The 24,273-nt window shown below is 39.2% G+C and overlaps 1 protein-coding gene across 1 annotated transcript in view; it reads left to right on the top strand.

Moving 5' to 3' along the window:
- Positions 1-4,564: 4,564 nt before the first annotated feature.
- The window catches only part of CHRNA6 (cholinergic receptor nicotinic alpha 6 subunit), a 32,585-nt gene continuing 12,876 nt past the window's right edge, over positions 4,565-24,273 (top strand). Inside the window, exons 1-2 of the mRNA XM_089669969.1 lie at positions 4,565-4,836; positions 18,247-18,386. Of these exons, the coding sequence (XP_089526095.1) occupies positions 4,761-4,836; positions 18,247-18,386 (216 nt within the window). The 5' untranslated portion in view covers positions 4,565-4,760. The remainder of the gene's footprint in view (positions 4,837-18,246; positions 18,387-24,273) is intronic.

The following is a 24,273-nucleotide window of genomic DNA, read 5'->3' as shown; positions in this document are numbered from 1 at the left end:
AAAAAAAAGAATGGATCCTGGACTTTCTATTCTCTCCAGAGTGGCATTATTCTCTTGATGGATCAGTAACACAGTCTCTGTGAGGAGCACTTGGTTCCCTCTAAGTGAATCTCTTCAGACCCCAGCTAAAAACTGCCAATCCACCTGGCTGTCTTTGAAGAGTAACCCAGAGCAAGAGATTCTAGAACAGACTTGTAGCAATGTCCCAGGGAGAACTGGATGGGTATAGCACCTAGCAGTTCTCTCTCCTGTAGGCACTGGGGGTGTAGAGGTACTCACACTGTCCTTGTGTCCTGTAGCTTTGGATAAACTGCTTTCAGGCTTTTTCCTTCCAGGCTAGCAGGCTGTCCTTCCTCAGTGAACTGCAGGACAGTGGAGCTCCCTCTGTCAACTTCCTTCTCCCATTCTTCCAGGCTACAGCCAGGAAGCCAGGAGGCAGAACCCCCTTCTCTGGGATCCCCTCCCAGGCTACACAGCAGCACACCTTAGCACTCCATCTTCCACCCATGTTCCTGCTGGTCAGGGTCTTTCATAGCTATGGGCTGATTAGGCCACCTTGCCAGGAGTCCAGCATGGGGATTGGCCAGATTCCTATAATTATGCAGATCAGCGCCTTCTGGCCTGCACCCACTATCTTCTAGAAAGTTATCCAAGCTTCTAGAACCACGGGTAGGTATCAGAGGCCTGATCTGTAGAGCCCTCTAGCCTAACCTAAAGTAAACTTACTGACTCACATCCAGGCTTCTAAAAAGCCTCTAACTATACTAATAACTATGTACACCACAGGGTGCTACAATGAGTTTTAGATTTATTGATAGACTTCAATACCCAAGATTCCCTGCACATAGTGGAGGAGAGGACAGAAATTTTCCCGGGCATATTAAGCAGAGAGTAAGGACATGCTGTCTGGGGGGTCTGCGTCCATCCACCAGAGAGTGAGAGAATCAGAGCTGAGGACTGTGGCACTGATAGCTCTCCTGCTGTGCTCAGACCCAAAGCTGCAGGGACATGTCATGAGATCCTACAGTCAGGGAGAGTCTGAATGTTTGGACTGAGCCTTGTGAGAGACCTGATCATGAGGACTGAGACATCTGGGACAACTGACTGCCAAGCGTACTGGATCTGTTGCATTCCGGGAGTGGTGAGTAGAACAGAGTTTAATCTGTTACTGCCCATAATTAATGCCAATAGAAACTGCCCCTTACTTAACAACTCAACAGCCATCCTTTGTGTACAATCTTAAAGGGACAGCTTCACATGCACCACCTTACAGGCGATAACCACCTATTTACTGGTAAATAGGCACCAGGTAGTTTGCAGCCATTGTAGAGGTACCCCTCTCAGGAACATATATACCCACTCTCTCCTAGGGTTGTATGTGCAGTGCCCTTGGGGACAATTTTTGAATAGTCATTGCCAAGAGTTATAGTGAGACTTATTCTTTGTGCCATTCATGCTTTCATGGTTGAGGCAGTTCTTACTAATGCTGTGTATACCTGTCTAATGGGGTTTAGTCTCATTCTGGTGCAGGGCAATGGCTGTAAGTGAGGCTAATATTTCTGTCAGTTAACCTAACTTCATTGACCTGTTTATGGGTGTATGTATTGTGTTTATTCTATTTTTGCTATAAAATGCTTACTTTATATATTATCAATTGCCTATGGCCTATTTTTTTAACTATCATAGAGTGGTAGCATACTAACACTTGAGTTACACAATTGTAAGCAGACTTCAACTTATAACCAGGTGTGTCAGTGGGGATGAGCAGCTTAAGGAGTCATGGCAGAGAACAAAGGCACCATCATTCCAAATGGCTCCTGTGGAGGTAGCGTTATGAAAGAACAAAGTTTTTTTTAAGATAAAGAACCTATTCACCAACTCTAATTTACATGCATAGTTTATTTTCCATTAGGTAGAGTAGGTTTATGCATATAGGCAGCATAGGTTGCTTTATAATGTATAGGTTAGTGAAAATATCTTCTCATATACTTTCAGAATATAGATCAGCGCTTATTCACAAACCTGTAACATAAATCCACGCACAACAAAAAATACAATAAAGTACAAAAAAATGGTGGCATTTCAAGTGTTCAATGTGATCTTTAATGCATAAAGTGCAAAAAATAAATCTGACAAAAACTTGATTGATTCATGTGTCCAATGTGCTGTTTTTCTTGTGCATCCACCCAGTGCAAAAAACAAAGGTCCACCACCTGATGGTGGGAACAACTGAGTGAAGTTGATTCACCATGGGCAAAGTTTAAATGCACTGAGGTAGGTAACCAAGTTTCATCACTCAAATGTTCCCAGTGTTATATAACATATACAACACAGTACAAAAAGGAAAGGAATAAGTACCATAACAATATTTAAAAATGTGATTCTTGTGAGCTACTATGGTGTATTTAAATTAACTGATACATTTAATTAAGTGAGTAACAAAATTTAAATTAAAAAAAAATATATATTATTATGTGACTAAATTAATAAATATATAAAGTTATAAATTAAATCAGTGGGTCGCCTACACTATACACATACCCATACCAATGTGTCTTTATCGAATTAAAAAACCACTTTGTGTCATGCTCCACTAACAATATACACAAATCAATAAGTGCAAAACAATAGAGTGAGTCCTTAATATATTTCCATAACGTGATATTAACAATCACGCTAGCGCTGCATGCATATTTTCACATATCAAGTCCTCAGAAGGTATCCGCAAAACAATCCGTGATCTTATAGTGAAAAATAAATAGATAAAATATAGTCCTCCAAATTTATATATGTGCTCCTTCACCAGTTATGCTTTCAACTGATGTATATGACCAAACCGTTAAGTGAGGTCATACAAGTTTTTGTCCCTTTAATTGGGCTCAGATTTGGACATATGGATAAATCCCTGTATCCCAGATGGATGGATGAATGGAGTTTTTTTCCTTTTTTCCAGCAAGGGGTCTTGCCATTATTAAGAGATCCTTTTCCTCAGTATGGATGGATGGATAGAGTTATCCCTCTTCCCACTAGGGGGTCTCTTGGCTCTTTTCAGACATTTTTCTCCATATATGTGTGTTCCATGTAATTGAAAAGAAAATATAGTGCCTTAACCTCTTTTTTAAAAGATTTATTAGATAAATATAGTGCACTCACATGTAAAACAATACAAAATCGCCTTTGATAACATTTTTGCTTGGTTTAGTAAGTTTTTCATACTCACAACTACTTGCTGTGTGTTTTGCCTTTAAGCGTCGTGACATCAGAGCCCCTCCTCTACGCGTTACGCCACTGGGTCACGTGGCTTCATCAGGGGGATTGTTAATATCACAATATGGAAATATATTAAGGACACAGTCTATTGTTTTGCACTTATTGATTTGTGTATATTGTTAGTGGAGTGTGACACAAAGTGTTTTTTTAATAAGTACCATAACAATAGTTTAATATACAAAAAAGAGAAATATGTGAAAGTGTCTGGTTTTGCTGACCTTCGGTTAACCTTAACCTTAATACCATAACCTTCCTTCCACACCTAGGCAGGCAGTGACAGCACTCATGTACACTGTATATATGTGGGCAGGAGATTTCATTAATATATGCCTGAATACTTTCCTTTTATTCATAGGTTTCTCGTCAGCATAGTGCTCACAGTTTTACCTTCTTTTCTTCTACACCCTGCAACATATGATTCTATGATAGCATATTGTATCAAAGGATGCAAAGTATTAGTTACCATTTCCCTGGAGCAAACAGTGGACACAAATAGGTCTAAATATAAGATATGGGACATTTGAGTGGCAAATGGAGGCATTCTCAGCCCCCAGGAGCAGGGTCCAGAGTCAAAATTACCCCTTTTGAGACCCAGATCCCAAGTTACTGGTTCCTGCACAGTATAAACCTGACCAAAAACAAATTCAGGACACTGTTGGGCATTGATATCTTTTCGCTGTTCAGCTAGGACAGCCAAGGTCTACTGTTGTGCAGCTACAGGTCTAGTAGAACCTTCTTCTTCAAAATGTATGTAAGGCACAATGGGCAACTGGTGTTCTTACCAAATGAAAGTGATAACACATATTATACAGATGGCCCGTTATTGTGTGATGTTAATTCGCTTCAGCAGTGCATCAATCTGACAATGTTTGAGGAACAAATGATTGCAAATTATAGTTATTTGAGGCCACCATTAAAAATTAAAGTAGGGCATTTTTATAGCATTTGCCACTGTTCTCCGTAAATAGAAAAAGGTCAGTATTGCTCACAGAAGTCTATTTGAAATCATGTATATGTTAATGTAACAGCAACTCATTCAGGGTCTGATTATAGTCTCAAAAATGACCTGAAGCCCTTGTACATGGCCAATTTTCAGTAGCATCAAGGTGTGTATGTAAAATTGAGTAGCAAACATCTGCTAACCCCTGCACAGAACAGGTTGCCTTCTATTGCTGTCCATCACTCTATTTTCAGCTCCTCTCTCACTGTTGCTCTTGTTTATCCCTTGGGGCTGTGTTCTCTATCAGATGAATGGGTACTTTTCCCTATGAATCTTTTCCTCATGAAAGAAACACACATGCAGTGTCTGTGGCAGGAGAGCAGTGTGAGCCTTTCTCTGCTCTACCTGCCACAACACTAAACAGTCATTGTACCTGTGCCTAGACACTAGACGGATACCTTGATTTCTATCCATGCTTCTAGCTGGATTCTAAATCATACATCTCATTTGTTTGTTCACCTTCAGTTTGTTATTTTCTGCTGGAGAAGAAATGATTCTTTGCCATGTTAAGAAAACTGAAATGTATTTCTGCTGTGTTATACTTGTGATGTTGGTATTCTTGCAAGGTAAGTCATTAAGAAATGAATTAGATGGCTTTTGGATGATCATATTTCTAGGATGTCTTCTTGATATAGTCATTTAAGGTCAAGTATTCATTGTATGATTTAGGGCATTTGGATTCAATGTGGATTCAGATTGTTTTTTTTTTGATGGTATCATTTATGTTTAGTATACTTATCATATAATAAGAGTGTTAATAAATATGTTTGACCGCAGCATATTTAATATACAATAAGGAGCATAAGTATATAGCAAAACATGTGGATTTCACCAGACATTCACTGGTGATGAATCAATCACTGTCATTGAAAATGCATGCACCTGGAATATTCACCGAAACTAAATGTTTGGTGCACATTATATTCGCTGCCTTATTATTATACCCCTTTTATTAAATACATTTTTTATATTGTAAGGGGCATATTTATATAGCAGGGAATGTGAATTTCACCGGACATTCACCGGTGGTAATTTAATCAATGTCATTTAAAACACAGGCATCTGGAAGATTTACAAAGATTGAACATCTGGTGCACATTAGATTCTCTGCGTTATTATTATACTCCGTTTTTTAATAAATATTTTTATATTATAGGGAGAATACTTACATGGCAGGGAATGTGAATTTCACCAGACATTCACCGGTGGTAATTCAATCACTGTCATTTAAAACACAGGTATCTGGAAGATTCACAAACATTGAACATCTGGTGCACATTAGATTCACTGTGTTATTATTATACTCCATTTTTTAATAAATATTTTTATATTATAGGGGGAATATTTACAGAGCAGGGAATGTGAATTTCACCAGACATTCACCGGTGGTAATTCAATCACTGTCATTTAAAACACAGGCATCTGGAAGATCCAAAACATTGAACATCTGGTGCACATTAGATTCACTGCGTTATTATTATACTCCATTTTTTTAATAAATATTTTTATACTAGAGTGAGAATATTTATATAGAAGGGAATGTGAATTTCACCAGACATTCACCGGTGGTGAATCAATCACTGTTGGTAAATACACATTCACCCACAGTGAATGTTTGGTGCACCTTGGATTCACTGCCTTAGTAATATACCCCATTTTTTTAAATACATATTTTTAGATTAGAAATATAAAAGAATGAGTGAATGTCTGGTGCACCTTGGATTCACTGCCTTAGTAATATACCCCATATTTTTTTAATACATATTTTTATATTATAAAGGGCATATTTATATAGCAGGGACTGTGAATTTCACTAGACACTCACTGATGGTGACTCAATCACTGTCGTGATACCAAATATATACCATTAAATAAGAGTGTAAATAAATATGACCGCAGCATATTTAATATACAATAAGGAGCATATGTATATAGCGAAAAATGTGAATTTCACCAGACATTCACTGGTGATGAATCAATCACTGTCGTTTAAAACGCAGGCACCTGGAATATTCACCGAAATTAAATGTTTGGTGCACATTAGATTCACTTCCTTGTTAATATACCCCTTATTTTTTTTTATTTCTTTTTTTTATAATATAAGTGGCATATTTATATAGCAGGGAATGTGAATTTCACCAGCCATTCACTGGTGGTGACTCAATCACGGTTGTTTAAAACACAGGCATCTGGAAGATTCACACATTGAACGTCCTGTGCGCATTAGATTCACTGCATTATTATTATACCCCATTTTTAAATAAATATTTTTATATTATAGGGGGAATATTTATATAGCAGGGGATGTGAATTTCACCAGACATTCAACGATGGTGAATTAATCATTGTTGATAAATACACATGCACCTCAAAGATTCGCCCTAAGTGAATGTTTGGTGCATGTTGGATTCAATGCCTTAGTAATATACACTATGTTTTTAATACATATTTTTATATTATAAGGGGCATATATTTATATATCAGGGAATGTGAATTTCACCAGACACTCACTGGTGGTGACTCAAGCACTGTCATTTAAAATGCATGCACCTGAATGATTTGCCCACAGTGAATGTTTGATGAATATTGGATTCAATGACCTATTAATATAGCCCATATTTTTTCTAATAAATATTTGTATATTATAAAGGGCATATTTATATAGCAGGAACTGTGATCTTCACCAGACACTCACTGATGGTGACTCAATCACTGTGGTTTAAAATGCATGCACCTGGAAGATTCACCCACAGTGAATGTCTGGTGCATATTAGATTCACTGTCTTATTATTATTATTTTTATTAAACAATATTTTTATAATATAACAGGCATATTTATTTAGCAGGAAATGTGAATTTCACCAGATATTCACCAATGGTGAATAAATCACTGTTGTTTAATATGCATGCACCTTAAAGATTCACCCACAGTGAATGTTTGGTGCACATCCAATTCACTTCCCCATATTTTTTATACATATTTTCATATTATTGACTACAATGCAGATAATGAGATAAGGTTGTAGCTTGCTGATAGCTAACAATGTATTAATCTCAGTAATATTTTAAATATTGTGTTTTATATAATATATATTTGGGATTAATGACATAAAGCAATGCTGTGTAGTATCCCATAGCAAGCAATCAAAAGAAAGCTTTTATTGGTCACAGCACAGTGGCTAAATGGTTAGCACGTCCACCTGGCAGTACTAGGGTTGTTGGTTCAAATTCCAGACACGGCATCACCTGCCTGGGGTTTTCATTTTCTCCCTGTGTCTGCGTGGGTTTCCTCCAGATATTCCATTTTCCTCCTGCTCTCCAAAAACATGTTGGTAGCTTAATTGCCTCCTGTCTAAATTGACCCTAAAATGTATATGTATCAGGGATGGACTGACAACTCATGGGGCCCCTGGGCAATAGGGGATCATGGGGCCCCTGTGTCCTTGCCCAAACTCAAAAAATCCTATGAAAAAGGTACCAGGGGCATCTCATGGGACCCCCTACTGACCCCCTGGGCCCTTGGGCAGTGCCTGAGTTTCCAAATGGTCAGTCCGCCCCTGATATGTATGAATGTACGGCAGGGACCTTAGATTGTACACCCCTTGAGGGTTAGGGACTAATGTGAATGTACAATATATATGTAAAGCACTGTGTAAATTGATGGCGCTATATAAGTACCTGAAATAATAATAATTAGTTAGCCCATTTTATGCTGATATCTGATTGGTTGCTTTGGGCTGATGTGTACATTTTCAAAATGAAATGTAAAATTTGACAAATTTGAATTTAACTTCAGTGTTAACATTTACAAAAAGGCTTTGGGCTGATGTGTGCATTTTCAAAATGTAAAATTTTACGAATTTGAATTTAACTTCAATTTTAAAATTTACAAAAAAGCATGAGAAAATGTACGCATCAACCCAAGTTACCTACTACCTAACTATTTAATATTTAGAATTGTTTTGCTTTGTTGGGTGAATTGAACATTAGTTTAGTATAGAAAATGTTGTATGAGTTTTTCATGTTATTATTCTGCAGCATTTATAAAACTGTGGATTAGAAACAAGACACAATTTCAGCACTGAAAACGTTACAGCCAGGATACACAGCCTTGCATTATGAAGAAATGTTAGCCCTCTGGCACTAAAAGGGTTGAAAGACTAAGACAATTTAGTCAATGAAATTTTAATCTAGAGCAGCCAAGCGTTAAACAAGGACTTAAGGGAGAGCTGGAGTCACAAGTGCCTTGCGTAACATCATCTTCACTTGTCAGACCAAATTTAGAAGAAATTTGCAGAAGTGCTTTCTAAAACCATTCAGTGTGTCTGCTCAATAAAATTTTAATAGAGAAATGTTCGATTCATACTATGTAGCATAAAAAATGTTTGCTTGTTCCCAAAATACCTGTGGCTGTTTGTATTGCCTAGCAGTGTACTTTTTGGATGATGGGTCAGTTGCGTATGCACAAAAATGTCAGAATGAGATGGTGGGGGTTTCACATATGCCAAGATGCATCAAATGTACTTAGAGGCCACATATGCAATGTGTCTGTGACAAGTGTAAGATTACAGGAGACTTCCGCAAAAGAGAATGCTGGGATATTTTCATAATATGGATAATGTTTTGCCATTTTGTCTAAATCTGAACTCCAGGCAAATAAATAATGAGATGAAATACGTATTTCAGTCCATCCAGTTCTGAGATTTATACAGCTCTGCTACACAGCCCTGTCTAGAAGGCCAAGATGCCTGATTTTTTTTCTCTCTCCTGTAGGTAGTACTTATATGCCTTTTCCCTCCCACAGCCTTCTCTCTCCTATCAGCATGCTCCTTAGCAGTGCAGCACAATTGATTGACTCCTAGTGCTGCTTCTCCATCCCCCAATATAAACTCTGCTGTGCAGACACTGCAAGAGGGTGATACAAAAGTTAAATTTGGGTATTTACTTTTCTTGCTCTAAAATAAATAAATAAATACATGTGTAAATGAATGCACAGCTGTATTTAATTGTGAATTTTATTTCTACCTTGAGATTAGCTATAGGAGAATTATATAGGATGCCATTGCTGATCTCTTTCTCAAACTGCTAGTTGCCTGGTTATCTCTCACTGTTTCTGACCCCAAACAAGGAAAAAGCCACCCAATTCAGGACATTTAATGTGTGTATTTGTCCTGGTTTAGTTACTTAGTTACTGTTGACACCATTAGATTAACATGATAGCCAAGAAACTAGCAAAAAAAAGAGGTCAGCCGTGGCACTCTACATTTTTATCTGAGCACAAGTTTCCTTTAATATATGCTTGAGGCGAGTACTGCCTAGACCTTGAAGATGGGGACATACCCCGAAAGCTTGTCCTGAAAAATTGTATGTTAGTGCAAATCAAAAAGGTATCACGGACACTACTCAATTGTTCCCATTACACATTACAATTTGAGCATACATCTATGGTGCCTTTAGTTCAGGGGCATAATTGGTGTCAGTTGATGTAAAATAAACCATAGTTAATATTTTTTGAAAAGAGTTAGAATCAGCACCTTAAACGGATTGAGAAGAAAAATATGGTGCACTGCATGGTCTGTCTGCCTGCAGGGACTGGGAAGAAAAATGTGGAATGACCAATATAGTGAGTGTTATTTCACAGTGAATGACTTGTAGTGTGTCATCTTTCCTCTTTGCTGTGCAATGGTTTTGATAAAATAAGATCTGGAGGTACAGTGGGAGGCCCCATTGTTGGTATCAGTGGAAGCAATAATAGCCCTCAAGCATTGATAATCCCCTACCATGTGTCAGGGACAGCAATATCCCCCAGCAAGTGTCAGAGCAGCAATGACAACTCCCAGGAAGTGTCAGGGCCAGCAATGATAACCTTCAGCAACAACCCCAGTGTCAGGACAAGCAACAACCCCCAGTAAATTATCAGGGCCATACAAAAACTTACCAGAGCCATCAATGATAACCCACAGTAATAACCTCCAGCATGTGCCAGGTCCAGCAATGATAACTCCCAGTAATAAACCCCAGCAATAACCTGTAGCAATAATCCCAGCAATAACCCCTAACAACAAACCCCAGCAATAACCCCTAGTAGCAAACCCCAACAATAATCTATAGCAAAGCACCCCAACAATAACCCCCTAACAATAGCCACTAACAGAGAACCCCAGCAGTCACCCCCAGCAATAAACTCTGAGTCAAAGAGCCTAATATGTGGATGATGGTGGAGGTGGTATAAAGGTGCTTAATGGAATTTTGGAGCTGATATAGCACATCTAAGCCTGCCCCTGCTGCGCCACCATTGCTTCAGTTATAGACTCCAAAATAAAGATTTTGACACTACAGTTTGTAAAGTGGCCACATGACTGGAAAACAAACCAATCTGCAACCAAAGTCTAATGACTGGATCACAATAGGGGCAATTAGAGTAGTTGTACCATGACAAAATACACAGAGTGATTTTCATCACATAAATGAGTTAATAATTCATATACTAGGCCTGATGGACTTGTGTATAAAGACTGGTGTGAATGGATGCCAAAAGGAAAATGGTTTTGCACTTCTAATAAATGCCAAGCACTTCCTGGCCCTTTTTGTGTATAAGATACTCGAAAGAATAAAGAAAGGACTGGATTTTTGAGCATAGAGAAGTGTGCAGACAAGAGTTCACTTTGCATCCTATTAAATGTAAAGACGATGTTAGACTTCAATCCAGTAGATCAATGTTGATAGTGCACTGTTATGTGACTACTAACTGTACCAGTTTTTGGCCAAATGTTGTACACTTGCTTCAAATAATTTTTTTTAAAAAGTAAAGTGGGCCATAGCTATATGCTGAACCTACACTATATTGCCAAAAGTATTGGGACGCCTGCCTTTACACGCACATGAACTTTAATGGCATCCCAGTCTTAGTCTGTAGGGTTCAATATTGAGTTGGCCCACCCTTTGCAGCTATAAGAGCTTCAACTCTTCTGGGAAGGCTGTCCACAAGGTTTAGGAGTATGTCTATGGGAGTGTTGGACCATTCTTCCAGAAGTGCATTTGTGAGGTCAGGCACTGATGTTGGACGAGAAGGCCTGGCTCGCAGTCTGCACTCTAATTCATCCCAAAGGTGTTCTAACGGGTTGAGGTCGGGACTCTGTGCAGAGCAGTCAAGTTCTTCCCCCCAAACTTGTTCATCCTTCTCTTTATGGACCTTGCTTTGTGCACTGGTGTGCAGTCATGTTGGAATAGGAAGGGGCCATCCCCAAACTGTTCCTGCAATGTTGGGAGCATGAAATTGTCCAAAATGTCTTGGTATGCTGACACTCACCCAGCTTCTGAACACAAGCATTCCCAGAAAAGATCCCAGACTGAAACTACTACACAGGCACAGCGTCAGCCCCAATATGGCACTGAAGGACTCTGTAGCCAATTGCACATCTGCAGCAATACTTGAACATCGGGCCATCCTTTCCTTTCCAGCTTTTCAATTCCAAAATCCAGAAAAGTAAATCCAATTTTATGATTATCGCACATGTATAATTGGCTACAGAGTCCAGTCACGCCATATTGAGATGACCAAAGTGCCTTCTCAGTGCAGGACACACCTTCAGACTTCCCCAATGAGGATTTTACCGGTCATTTGCTGAGGCTAGACCCTTCAAAACGGTGACCAGTCTCTGCTGGCAGTGCACAATGGATACTAGGCCGCACATTACAGCAAATCAATGGTACAGCAACACACCGGAAACCGGTTTGAATCAGACACAGGCTAAATCATCTGACCTTAGATGAAACACTATCTATCAGGCTAGATGCAGAACTGCAGCCTGAGTGCTCTACAGCACTAGTGTCCAGCAGAAAGCAGAGGTGAGTATGAAGTTCCAGCAAGTTTAAGGCTGGGTTCACACTGGTACAATGTATTAATGCATGTGTCTTTAGGCTGGTTATACTGTGTGTTTGTGTGTTGCTTTAAAGCAGCCCATTCATTTGCAGTTCAGTGGGCTGCCTAACCGATCAAAATGCACCAAAAAAGTGCATGCACTATTTTTTTTGCAAAGCAGTACACTGCAATGCACAGTAGATCATGACTACGTTGTTGTGCGCTGCAATGCATGTTTGTTGCCAAGGTAGATTGAGGTGGCATTCAGAATGAATGGTACTACACCGCACCAATGTACGAAATGTGTACCACAACACAACAAGGTGAACGGAGGTCTATCTATCCATTCAAATACAGCCACACGTAGATTGATATAATTTTCAAAAATTTTTGTGAGCAGTAATGAGCATTTTCAGTGTTTAATATTCTTCATTTTCAGTCCCCAAAGTGGTCTTCCTAATGTCCAGTTGTTATCTGAGCATCATCAAAGGTTGAATAAGGGTTGGGATTAACCCATTTATGGCCAACCTTTGCATAAGGGAATCTACATAGGCCTTATTTACATATATAGAGGTCATGTACATGAATAGTATCTGCTCATAGGAAAGACATTTCAAAACCACACAGAAAACCATTTAGGATTGCCCATAGCGGGTGCTAGAGCTTCATGATGGATGAAATTATTTTTCATCATAAAACTGTATGAAGGTTCACCAATCAGCACACCATATATTAGTGTCTACACCTCTTTTATCAGATTTGCTTGTTTGTCCTGACCCATTTTGTGACAAGGTGAAGACTAGTGTCTTATGACAAGGCCACAACCATTATAATAAATTAGGAATATTAGAATTTATGGGTCCAAAAATTAATTGCAAACTGTTATTTGAAGTCTTGCCATGAAGCGGTATCACACCACTGAACCTATTGTTTTAATCAAGCTTATAGCTGAGCCTAGAGTCCCAAGGATATAATTCATTTCAAACGGGATACATTTAGGCAAAAAGATGGTGTTATCTAAAGATTTGTTAACCCAATAAGGCTACAACTAGTAAATTGCATTCAGACCGTAAATTTCATTTTTTCCGATAGCTTCCAGAACAGCTAGCTAGTCTTGTCTAAAAGTATCTCTGATCCAGCCTGAGCTCCTGTGGTGAACTCATTCTCAGTAAGCCTCTTTTAATGAAATAACAAAATTCACGGCAGCTTTTATATATCTCATGGTTGACCCAAAAGAGTGATGCCAGTAATAAACTACACTGCCCTGCTACATTTAGAAAAGACTATTCAAAGATGCAGTTGTGTGCCATGAATACAAAAGCAGACTTGTTGTCCTGCTTCAGCTCTGTCTGTGATCTCCAGAGTCTCTCTTTATGGTTCATTGTGATTAATGCAAAGTTTTTCAGCAAAGCATTTTTTTAAATTCTATGTAAAACCACATTTTTGTCATTTCGTAGAGTATGGAAGGGTTAGGTTTTTATTGTTGTCAATGTCCTAACTAGGGAGATTCACCCTCTCTATTTGTTATGGGATTGTGCTATGTCTCCAAAAAAAGAACTGAACATAGATCTCCCAATGGTAGAAAGAACAACCATCCCCTACTTTATCAATGTTGCTGCTGTTATAGGAGCTAAAGATATTTACATAGTTACATAGTTAGTCTGGCTGAAAAAAGACAAAAGTCCAGTTCAACCAAAAAAAAAAAGTTATAATCCTATACCCACCATTGATCCAGAGGAAGGCAAACAAATCCCCAGCAAAAGCATGCTCCTGCAGGGGAAAAAATTCTTCCTGATCCTATTTAATATAGTTATAAACATGTCTGGAAATGTTATAGCTAGTAGTGGTTAGTCACATTCAATTGGACTTGATCTATATGTTGCAGATGTTTCGCAGCACATCCAAGATGCGTTTTTCAGTTCCAATGAGTGTCAGGAACATACCTCAGCATATATACCTGTAGCGCTACCCCCTAAGGAGCCACTGGAGTTTGGGTCCCCCTATTTACTGCACAGCCAGGAAACATGCATTTTCAGCAAACACACATAGTCAAGAATCCAGTCAATGGGCTTGTTTTTGTTGTTTTATTTAGTGGAAAACAACTTGGATAGGGAGTAGGGGTTATGGGATGCCCAACTTCAAAAAAAAAAGAACAGTTTGAGGAGAAACTTCCTGCGCTTTTGTGCATGAAAAATGGATCCTGGATGTTACTCCAGCTAGCGTGGTATCAGTCCCTTTAAGGACCAGTAGCAATGTTACTTTAAGGATCACTAGGTCCCCTTGTGTGAACTTTCACAAAGTCCCAATACTTGGCGAGCAAATACCAGTCCACCTGGCAGTGTCCCAGAGTAAGGAATTAGGTTAGCTGTGACCCTATCCCCATGAAATCATGCTGGATATTGCATCTGGCAGCCTTCTCCTTTATAGGCCCTGGGGGTGTAGAGGTACTCAATCTGTCCCTTGTATCCTGCTGTTTTGGACAATACTGCTTGTTCAGGTCTTTTAGCTGTGCTAGTCTTCCCATGCTGGGCAGGGTGCCTCCTGGATAGGGCTTGTAGTGAAGTTCCCTCTTTCTAGCTTCTTCTCTTTCCTTCCTTCCTCGTCAGCTCCAGCCTGGATGCAGAGCCCCCCTTCCCTGGTGTCTCCTCCAAGGCCTCGTGGTCTTCAGCACTCCATCTACCACCTGATCACCAGACTCCCCTGGCTATGCTCTTTCATATTTATAGGCCCATCTCACCACACTGCCAGGCTTCCTGCTTGTGATTGGTCATACAGGTACATAAGTATGCAGATTACAGCCTATTGGCCTCCACCCACTAGCTTCTAGAATCTTCTGGAAGACTACTCTAGAACCAGGGGGAGGTACCAGAGGCCTAACCTGTAGAGCCCTCCAGCATGACCTAAAGTAAAACTAAAACAATTCCCCAAGCTCACCACACTACTATGAGCCATTCATTTTCCTCATTCTAATTGCACACTAGAGGATGCTACATGTCCACATGGCTTGTTTAACCACCTTAATCCAATCACCATAAAATTTGACAATGCAGATGTTGATTGTCCAAGTACAGGATGTGAGGTGTGAAAGTTATGGAATCATTCCTGTTCTAACTGCATATTCCCAACCCTTGGTGTGAAAAGGCAGCAGTAGGGGTTTTGCATGGCTGAAGGTAATATATTGTCAAATTTCCAGGACAGAGATGTTAAAATAGCATTAAATGCTGTTGTCAGATAGGGGTTGATTTATTTAAAACTGGAAAGTTCAAAATCTCGTGCAGCTGTGCATAGAAACCAATCAGCTTCTAACTTCTGCTTGTTCAGTTAAGCTTTGACAAAAAAAAACCTGGAAACTGATTGGTTTCTATGCAGAACTGCACCATATTTTGCACTCTCCAGTTTTAGTAAATTAGCCCCATAATCAAAGGTCATCACCCCCTTTATTAGGAACGGTTGCTCCAGTTTTACATAGTTGACCTCTTTCACTCCTATTGTGAATCAGTGATCCTATGTGGACAAAATGTACACTTAACTCCCCACAAAAGAATGTCCCTTTATCTTAAGGTGTAGAAAAATTGCTGGGAGAGAATTAGAGGCAAAAGAGACAGTTCTATGATGTCATCATCCCTTTTCACTTGTATACTAACAGCAGAAGACATTGAGGCGGTAAGGAAATATCTGAAATGACAGCAAAACAGAACCCAAGACAGACCATGTTCCTTCCTGGACTTCAATAATATCTACTTCAATCATAAGGATAACTTTAACAGAAAGAAACATGTCTCTGCATATCACCAATATTATTATTACTATTATACAGTATTTATATAGCGCCAACAGTTTACTTATATAGCGCTGTACATTACAATGGGGGACAATACATGAGACAGTACAATAACAATACAGTGCGATACACGAGGGGTTCGAGGGTCCTGCTCCTTGGAGCTTAAAATCTAGGAGGGAGGGGATAGTGGTACGGGAGGAAAAGCTGTGGGGGATGGATATTACAGAACAAGCCAAGTTAAATGTGATTAACCACTACTGCTTATAAATGCGATAATAATTTTTTGTCCAATTAATGATCTGTTAATACAGTATATTTCAGAAAAGCTTTATTTGCAGAATAAAGAGACAATTTTGTTTTGCTTCTTTGATTAAACACAATATACAGTTATGCTATGTGAATGAGAACATGTAATATATTTAAAGTAGGTGTTATCCCAATTTGGCCATAAAAGTGGGAATACACTTTAAGGCTGGATTTATACTTCCTGCTCATTAGGCTAACTGACTTTTGCTGTCCTCCTCCAGTTGACGCTCCAACCTCAGAATCACAAGGTGAAATAACATGGCCACACAAGGCACACCAAGGTTGGAGTGTGGAGATGGTTAGGCCATTTAGTCAGCATACCTTGAACCGACATGTACAACATAAAAGGGAAGCACAGTGGCTAAATGGTCAGCACTTCTGCCTGGCAGTACTAGGGTCATTGGTTCAAATCCCAACCACAGCACCACCTGCCTTCAGTTTGCATGTTCTGCCTGTATGGGTTTCCTCCAACATTCCAAAGACATGCTGGTAGATAAATAAATGAAAAAATGCAACACAACAATATATATACAAATATGGTGCTAACAATATAATATGTGCAAAGGAAAAAAACAAAAACTGTGCTATACCAGATGTCTTACCAATACATACGTATAGGACCCCATAAACTGCACATAACTAGTGCTATAAACAAATAGTGCACACAAATAAATGTCCTTAATATTGAACTGTCCCTTTAAACCTTGAATATCAGCACGTGGACTTGTGTGGTATATATCTTATAAATCGTGATCCAAATACACCGACTATGTGGGGGTTATTTACTAAAACTGGAGAGTGCAAAATCTGGTGCATCTCTGCACAGAAACCAATCAGCTTCCAGGTTTTATTGCCAAAGCTTAATTGAGCAAACTGAAGTTAGAAGCTGATTGGCTACCATGTACAACTGCATCAGATTCTGAATGCACCAGTTTTAGTAAATCTTCACCTAAGTGTCATCTGAATATGGTCTAAAAAAAATGGCGAACCATCCCTTTAAATCCGCTGTACTTCAAATAGACGAGTGTAACACACTACTGTATGAACGTGTATGGTGCTCCCGTGTCACCCCTTAGTGCTCTTCCAACACTCTATTACGCTCACCTCCAAGTTTGACCCGTAATGACAGATCAAACTGTGCTTTCCCCATTAACCCGTGAAGGTATACTGGTACACAGATCTTCACCACCATTAGCCAGCACTTTTATACATCTCCAGATCGCTCCACATCCATGTGAAAAGAATGCTCAATATAGTGCAGCATTGCCAGTCAAAACATCCCTTATTTAAAACAATCTAGTAAAATGTGTCCTGGTAAACACCAGGGATAAAAATTCACTATACAGTGTTTGCTGTAAGAGTGTGCAGAAATCCTTTTTCCAAAATGGTGCCACGTGCACTTCCGGTTTGCGGCCTGATGTCGTTACGTCACATCACGTGATTTCATCAGGAGTAAATTTCTCTAACAAAAAACCCAACAGACAGAAATTCTGTGGAAAGCACTATTAGATATGCATTTATTTAGAAATAAATTACTGGAAACTAGCAAGTATGACAACCAAATTTATCAGAAACCATTTACCAGTAGTTTCTTTTTGAAGAAACTGGAGTATACCTATGGAAACATGGAAAGAAAATGCAAAACGAGGAACAGCAGGACCAAAACACTGTAAGACAGTACTATTTACTTATGGTGTTTTTATGCTGATGCATATGCAGAAATGCTTGTTTTTGACACTGAATACAATTATGCGCATTTTATATGTGCTTTTATGTGCTTCTTTATTCATGCACCATACTCTATATTTTAAAGATACACTTAGTTGCAGTGCATAGATGTAAACTAGCCACATAAAAATAATTGGAATTTGTATCTGAAATGCAGAAAAGTATGCATTTTAATGCACGTAAATGGGCAAGGGTGAAGGGGACCTTCACCATTATGCTAGTCATTGAATTTCTAAGATCTACTAACTTGGAATTTTTTGCCATTTTGAACTATAACGATATTATTATTATTATTTTCAGATACATTACAAAGTCAGATCGAAGAGAGACTTTTCCGTAAGCTTTTCTCGCATTACAATCAGCACATAAGACCAGTAGAAAATGTGTCTGATCCTGTCATGGTACATTTTGAGGTCGCAATAACTCAACTTGTTAATGTGGTAAGTTGAACCTTTTTGTACAATATTTTCAAATATCACGTCAAGATAATGGTCACAGTTACACACTTAAAGCAGGTAGTAAACCCCAAAGCAAATATTGAATAGATCGCTGCTTATCAGTTTTTTTATGTGGTGCCTGCATTTGTTAACTTTTTTAGGTCTTTTTTTCCCTTTATTTTCTTATTTTATTTTTAGAGAATAGTGAATTAGTGTCATTCCGCTCTGGGCTTGCTTGCTACTTACTTCTGGTGAGTGCATTATGGTGGAGGTGCAGAGCGGAAGACACAGAAGTCACTACATTTTGTTGATTTGGTCGCATCACTGTTATGGGACTATTATGATATTTAGAGGACTTATATATTTAAGTGTTCTTTCATGGCAAGACCACTTACTGTTATCTCACATATATATTCTTATTATTATAGCCAAATTTACCACCCTAACTCCTCCCACAGTTTTTACACTACATAGACAGTAATATACCGAAACGTGCAGATTGTCGCCGAATGGTTCACGAAATATCGGCGTTTTTGTGGTGAAATTGGTCCCATAGGAATGAATGGCGGAATGTTTAAAACTAGTGTGGGAGCTGACAAAAGCTAGAGTGTGAGCTGAAAAATCAGGAATATGATTTCTAAACTGCCATCACTCCCTTATTTTCAAGCCCACCTACACAAATCTTATATCAAAACGTTCAGCTATCCCTGCTGCCACTAAAAATGTCCACGGCTAAGCCATAGTCCTGATATTTTTCACAATATGACCATTTGTTTGCAACTCACGCCGCCCATTGACATTCATTGAAACTCCACTCTAGTCACCTCAAATTTGAAGGGCAATTTCTAAACTGCGACTGTGCCTTCATTTTTTCAGAGACATACTATGCATCAAAATGTAGGTCTGGGTCTTGTGATTCTCACAATATAAAGCTCTTCAGTGTTTTTAAACTACAACCATTTGAAAATGGCAACCGCCAGTGAAATGAGCAAGTTGGAGCAGTTTGTTTTTAACCGCTCTTCTCTGCCCTTGCTGTAGAGTGAGTTGCCATAGGAACCCAGGTGTGTGAGCAGGCAGCAGAGTGACAAAAGCTAGAATGTGAGTTGTAGACTACTGGTGGAGGCAAGAACACTTCACACAATTTCCCCAGAAATTGTAGCTTTTCTAGTTTCATTTGTTATTTGTTATACTGTCCATTTTGTTTCTTCATTGGAGTATTCACTATTCTCTATTTCTTTTTTATGATGTTTCCTTTCTCTTTTACTATTACACTGGTCATCATTGATTATAACACACATTTTGTATTAGCGCTGCACATTGATATTGTAGGATTAAAGATCACTGAACACTCAGTTCTCAGTCTTTAGTGAGTAGAGAGCCTTTGACTGTCAGTCGCCGCTCTCTGCTATGTCCCTACAGCGCTCACTGGTGTGCTGAGCCATGGAGGGTGCAGGAGCAGCTGACTCAGGCTCTCCGTGGCGTACTGGGAGGCTGAGCCAGACACTGGTCCAGTTATCTGGGTGGATCTCGACTGTAAAGGATCGATCCAGAGTCTGGATTGGCTGAGTGGTGTCAGCTGACAGTTGGCTTTAGCCCTTTGTTGACTGAAATCGGTCACAGGAGTGCAGAAAGAAGTGCTCTCCCATGATCCATAGGAGAAATATAACCAAAATAGCTTTGGCCATACTTCTCCTATAAGTTGGATTGGATTCACTCTGAAAGGAGGAGCAAAAGAGGTACCTTTGGACAGCAGTGTCAGTCTCAGGAGATGGGAGTATTAGATGCACTAGCAGATGTAGGTGGACTTGACAAACAAACTAAAGCCAAACTCCAGCTCACACTTTTTAAGCAGTTACAGCAACAGTTGTCATCCTTTTGGGATAAAGTTTTACATAAAAGCTGACCATTGTAAGCACTTATGTCAATGGTAAATGGTTTGTCTCAGCCTTCTAGCTGCCACTTTTCCTGAACAGCTTTGTAATAGTGCTGCAACATGAAAATTTGTATTTCTTCTCCTGTACCTGCCAGGTGTTCAACCATTTCCAAGATGTGGCTTATGTAATCTTGCGTATCCTGGCCTTTCATCAGCTTTGGTTTGGTATAGCTTTCTAATCAAATACAGTTTATTGCTGAGATTAGTTATTTTATGCACCTTTTGTAATCCTTCCCACATTTCTTTAGCAGTTTTAAACTTACATATACAGTATGAATGATTTGATCATCTTCTAGGCTAAAAGAGATTGTACTCTGAGCTTTCTGATCTTTCTCTAGCCACTCATCTTAAGGGTGTTCTGGTCTGACAACATTTATACATTTTCACGTACCTTCTCTTATTAGCAGCATTTCCAATTTTCCATTTCTTGAATTTCCAAGGCTGGTAGTTCTGGTTTGTCAGGTTTACAAATGAAAGCTCTGTTGAGACTGTATTACTGGCAATTTTCTTTTATTTTGTTGCAGTCTTCTTTCTGTTACTGTATCTTGCACTTATTTGCTGTATCAGGCTTTGCCTGGGAAACTGGGCCCATAACCTATTAGAAATGTTGTATCCCAAGGGATACAGAATTTCTAATAAAAACACCTACAAAATGCTTGTGACCTGGGAAAAAGGTTTTGAAAAAAAGTGTCAATCCCTTGTTAAAGCTTTTTTAAAAAAAAATTAGTTCCTGCTTAGGTTATTATTTATTTATTATTTTGCAGATTGTTTTTTTTAACTGCTAGTATGCACTTTTTTTTACCTTTTGTCCTATTTTCTTTTTTGTAGCAATGCATTAAGAAATGCTATGTACAAGAAACATAATTCTAGTGCCGTTATAACAGCCTTATAATAAAATATTCTCTTTTGATGAATTATATACTACTTTAGCGCCCAGAAGGAAGAACACATTTGGTCACAATAATAATCAGTTTTAACATTCTGCTTATTACTAAGTCACACTTGGTTAATCACAATAAAACACTTCCCCTCCTTCCATTCAGTTGTCCTTAAACCAAAAAGCAGTAAGCCTAGGTTTAATGGACAGCGGCTGTCATTTCTGTAATGAACTGGCTCGACCGTTAAATGTGAGGACATGCAAGCTTCATCCATATTTACCTGAGAAGGGCACTTTTGCATTTTCACCTTTGGTGCCAGAAGACCATGTCCCCACACTACATATACAGTATGTACAGTATCTCCTCATGCTAAAGAGAACTGTCCTTTCTCATCTATTCACATATGTAGTCTTTGCACTTCAAAGCTGTATTAAACCCCAAACCAAAAATGTATTATAATGCAGCTTCCCAATCATTTGATAAGATGGCTGCATTAGTTTTCTTTTTCTTGTTTCCCCTCTGTTTGCACCTGGTGATCTGGCCAGTAATACACCTCCCGTATTAGTGAGACACCACTCTGGAGGAATGAGCACAGGAGGAAAAGCAGACAGCAGCATTGTCAATCCGGGGGGATGGGAGTGTTAAATGTGTTAGCAGATTTGAATACAATAACAAATTGAAGCCACATTCTAGCTCACACTTTATAATCAGTTACAGCAAACATTTTTTTTCCTTTAAGGATAAAGGTTTTACAGGAATAAATAATAGTTGATCATTTTAATCACCCCTGTCAGTGGTAAATGGGTTATCTCATCCAGTGGCGTCCCGAGGCAGGTGCGGGGGGTGCGGTCTGCACCGGGTGACACCGACCGCACGGGGTGACACTTGATATGCTCCACAAAAAGGTAAGTTTTAAAGCAAGCCGACGATCCCTGCAGGATGGATCCGATCCATCCTGCGGGATCGTCGGCATGCAACCTATACGGGGTGACACCGGACCCGCTCCAAGAAAAGGTAAGTTGTAAAGAAAGCTGACAATTCGCGCAGGATGGATCGGATCTGCGGACTGAGCATAATGGATTGAAGTCCAACCCATTATGCTCAATCCGCAGATCTGATCCATTCTGCAGGGCTCGTCAGAGGGGGTGTCACCAAGTGTTACCGCACCGGGTGACACCAACCCTAGGATCGCCTTTGATCTCATCCATGTAAACTGATACATGCTGCTGTAGAGCTTGTATTTTTGAAAAACAACAGACTTGCTGGCTGAATCACCAGATGAAAATAAAAGAAAGAAAGCATAAAAATTAAAACAAATACAGCCATCTCATCTAAGAATTAGCAACTATAATAATAATATATAATAAATGCTTGCTTTTGGGTTTAATACTGCTTTAGGTGGCCCCAGCCAGATGACCAGATCTGCACAAAAGCTAAGACCAAATGGTAACTTCATTTCATGCACCATAGTGTAACTACTTGCTGAGACAACTCTTCTGAGCAATCACGGTCACATTATAACATGCATATTCCTGTCACAAACCATGGCCCTATCTCTAATATGCTGCTATACCCAATGTGAATAAATAACTCAGAACATACTTGTATGATTCACTTTTCAGTTATTTTTATACTTTTTTTCAGCAAACAAATAAATCTAGGCAAATCTATTTGGCAACACAATACTTATAGACCAAAATTGTGTATATAGTGTGTCCAGTTTTAATCACTTGCCCTCCTGAGGATTTACTTCCCTTCCTGACCAGGCCATTTTTTACGTTACTTTAATATACAATTGCGCAGTCATGCAACGTTGCACCCAAATTAAATTTACATCCTTTTTTCCCCACAAATTGAGCTTTCTTTTGGTGGTATTTGATCACCTGTGCTTTTTTTATTCTACATGAAAGTTATAGCGTTTACAAATGGCGGTATATATACTGTAATTTTTTCTCAACTAGTAATGGCCGCGATCAGTGACTTATAGCGGAACTGCTGCGGGCATTCTAACACTGTGGGGGAACTGACTTGGTGTCACTGACATCCCCAGTGACACCAATACAGTGATCAGTGCTAAAAAAAAAAGAAATTACACTAATGACACTGGGCAGGAAGGGGTGAACATCTGGGACGATCAAAGGGTTAACTGTGTGCTGGGAGTGTTTTACTGGGGGCTGGTGTGTTGGTGCTTCACTGTAAGCACACTGCTCTGGATGGCTGTGCTGTGCAGTATAACTGCTATAGGGCGGCGGGGATGTGGTTAATCTCTACGGTATTAAAGGTAGAACTTTATGGCAGTTTACATCTAGCTACAGAATGTCCCAGCACAGCATCCTTTTGAGTCTGTTACAGATTACTCATCATCAGTGGTTTGTTGCTAGACATTACAGAATATAGGAAGCAGCAATCGCCAATGACGACATAAGAATGAAACACTGCAGGAACTCATCAGCTAAGCCATTTAGCAATATATGTCTAATGAATGAGCAACTTAGTGGCACCATTAAAATAACTGACCATTCTTTAGCCATTTTCTAGCAATTTATCACTATTAAAAAAAAAGTTAAGTCACCATGGTATACTCATTTGTGCGACAACCAACTCTAATCCAACTCCGACAAAAACTTTTCTTTTTATTTATAGTTGGAAAGGGTAAGAATCCTCTGAACAAATTTCTAACACAAACACATTTTCTAGTACACTGGAAAAATGAAGGAACAGATGTAAGTTTTTGCTATGTGCATTACTGTCCTGCTGATCCCTGATTCTTATTTCGAGTCCTGGTGTGGGTTGGGCCAGGAGATGGGTACTCAAGTTTAGGAAACAGAGTCCAGCCAAGGTTTGACAGTTATTATGTTTAGAGGAATGCAGGTTAAAGGACAATAAGGATGCTTTCAGAACACAGACACTAGCACTAGTGTATCACTGATAGGAACAGGTGCAGTATCACTTGCAATAACCGGTATGATTGTCACTCCACACAGGCACAGTACAGATCTCATCAAGGTGCTTCACAATCACAATCCTTTATGGCACAAGAATGAGAAGGCAATCTGGCTAGGGCGGCTAATACTGGGGG

Source organism: Staurois parvus, unplaced genomic scaffold, assembly GCF_062004578.1.
Source record: "Staurois parvus isolate SC_StPar_1 unplaced genomic scaffold, SC_StPar_1.0 ptg000086l, whole genome shotgun sequence".
NCBI lineage: Eukaryota > Metazoa > Chordata > Amphibia > Anura > Ranidae > Staurois > Staurois parvus.
Note: the sequence above shows the minus strand (reverse complement) of the source record. Positions and strands in the feature narration are given on the sequence as shown.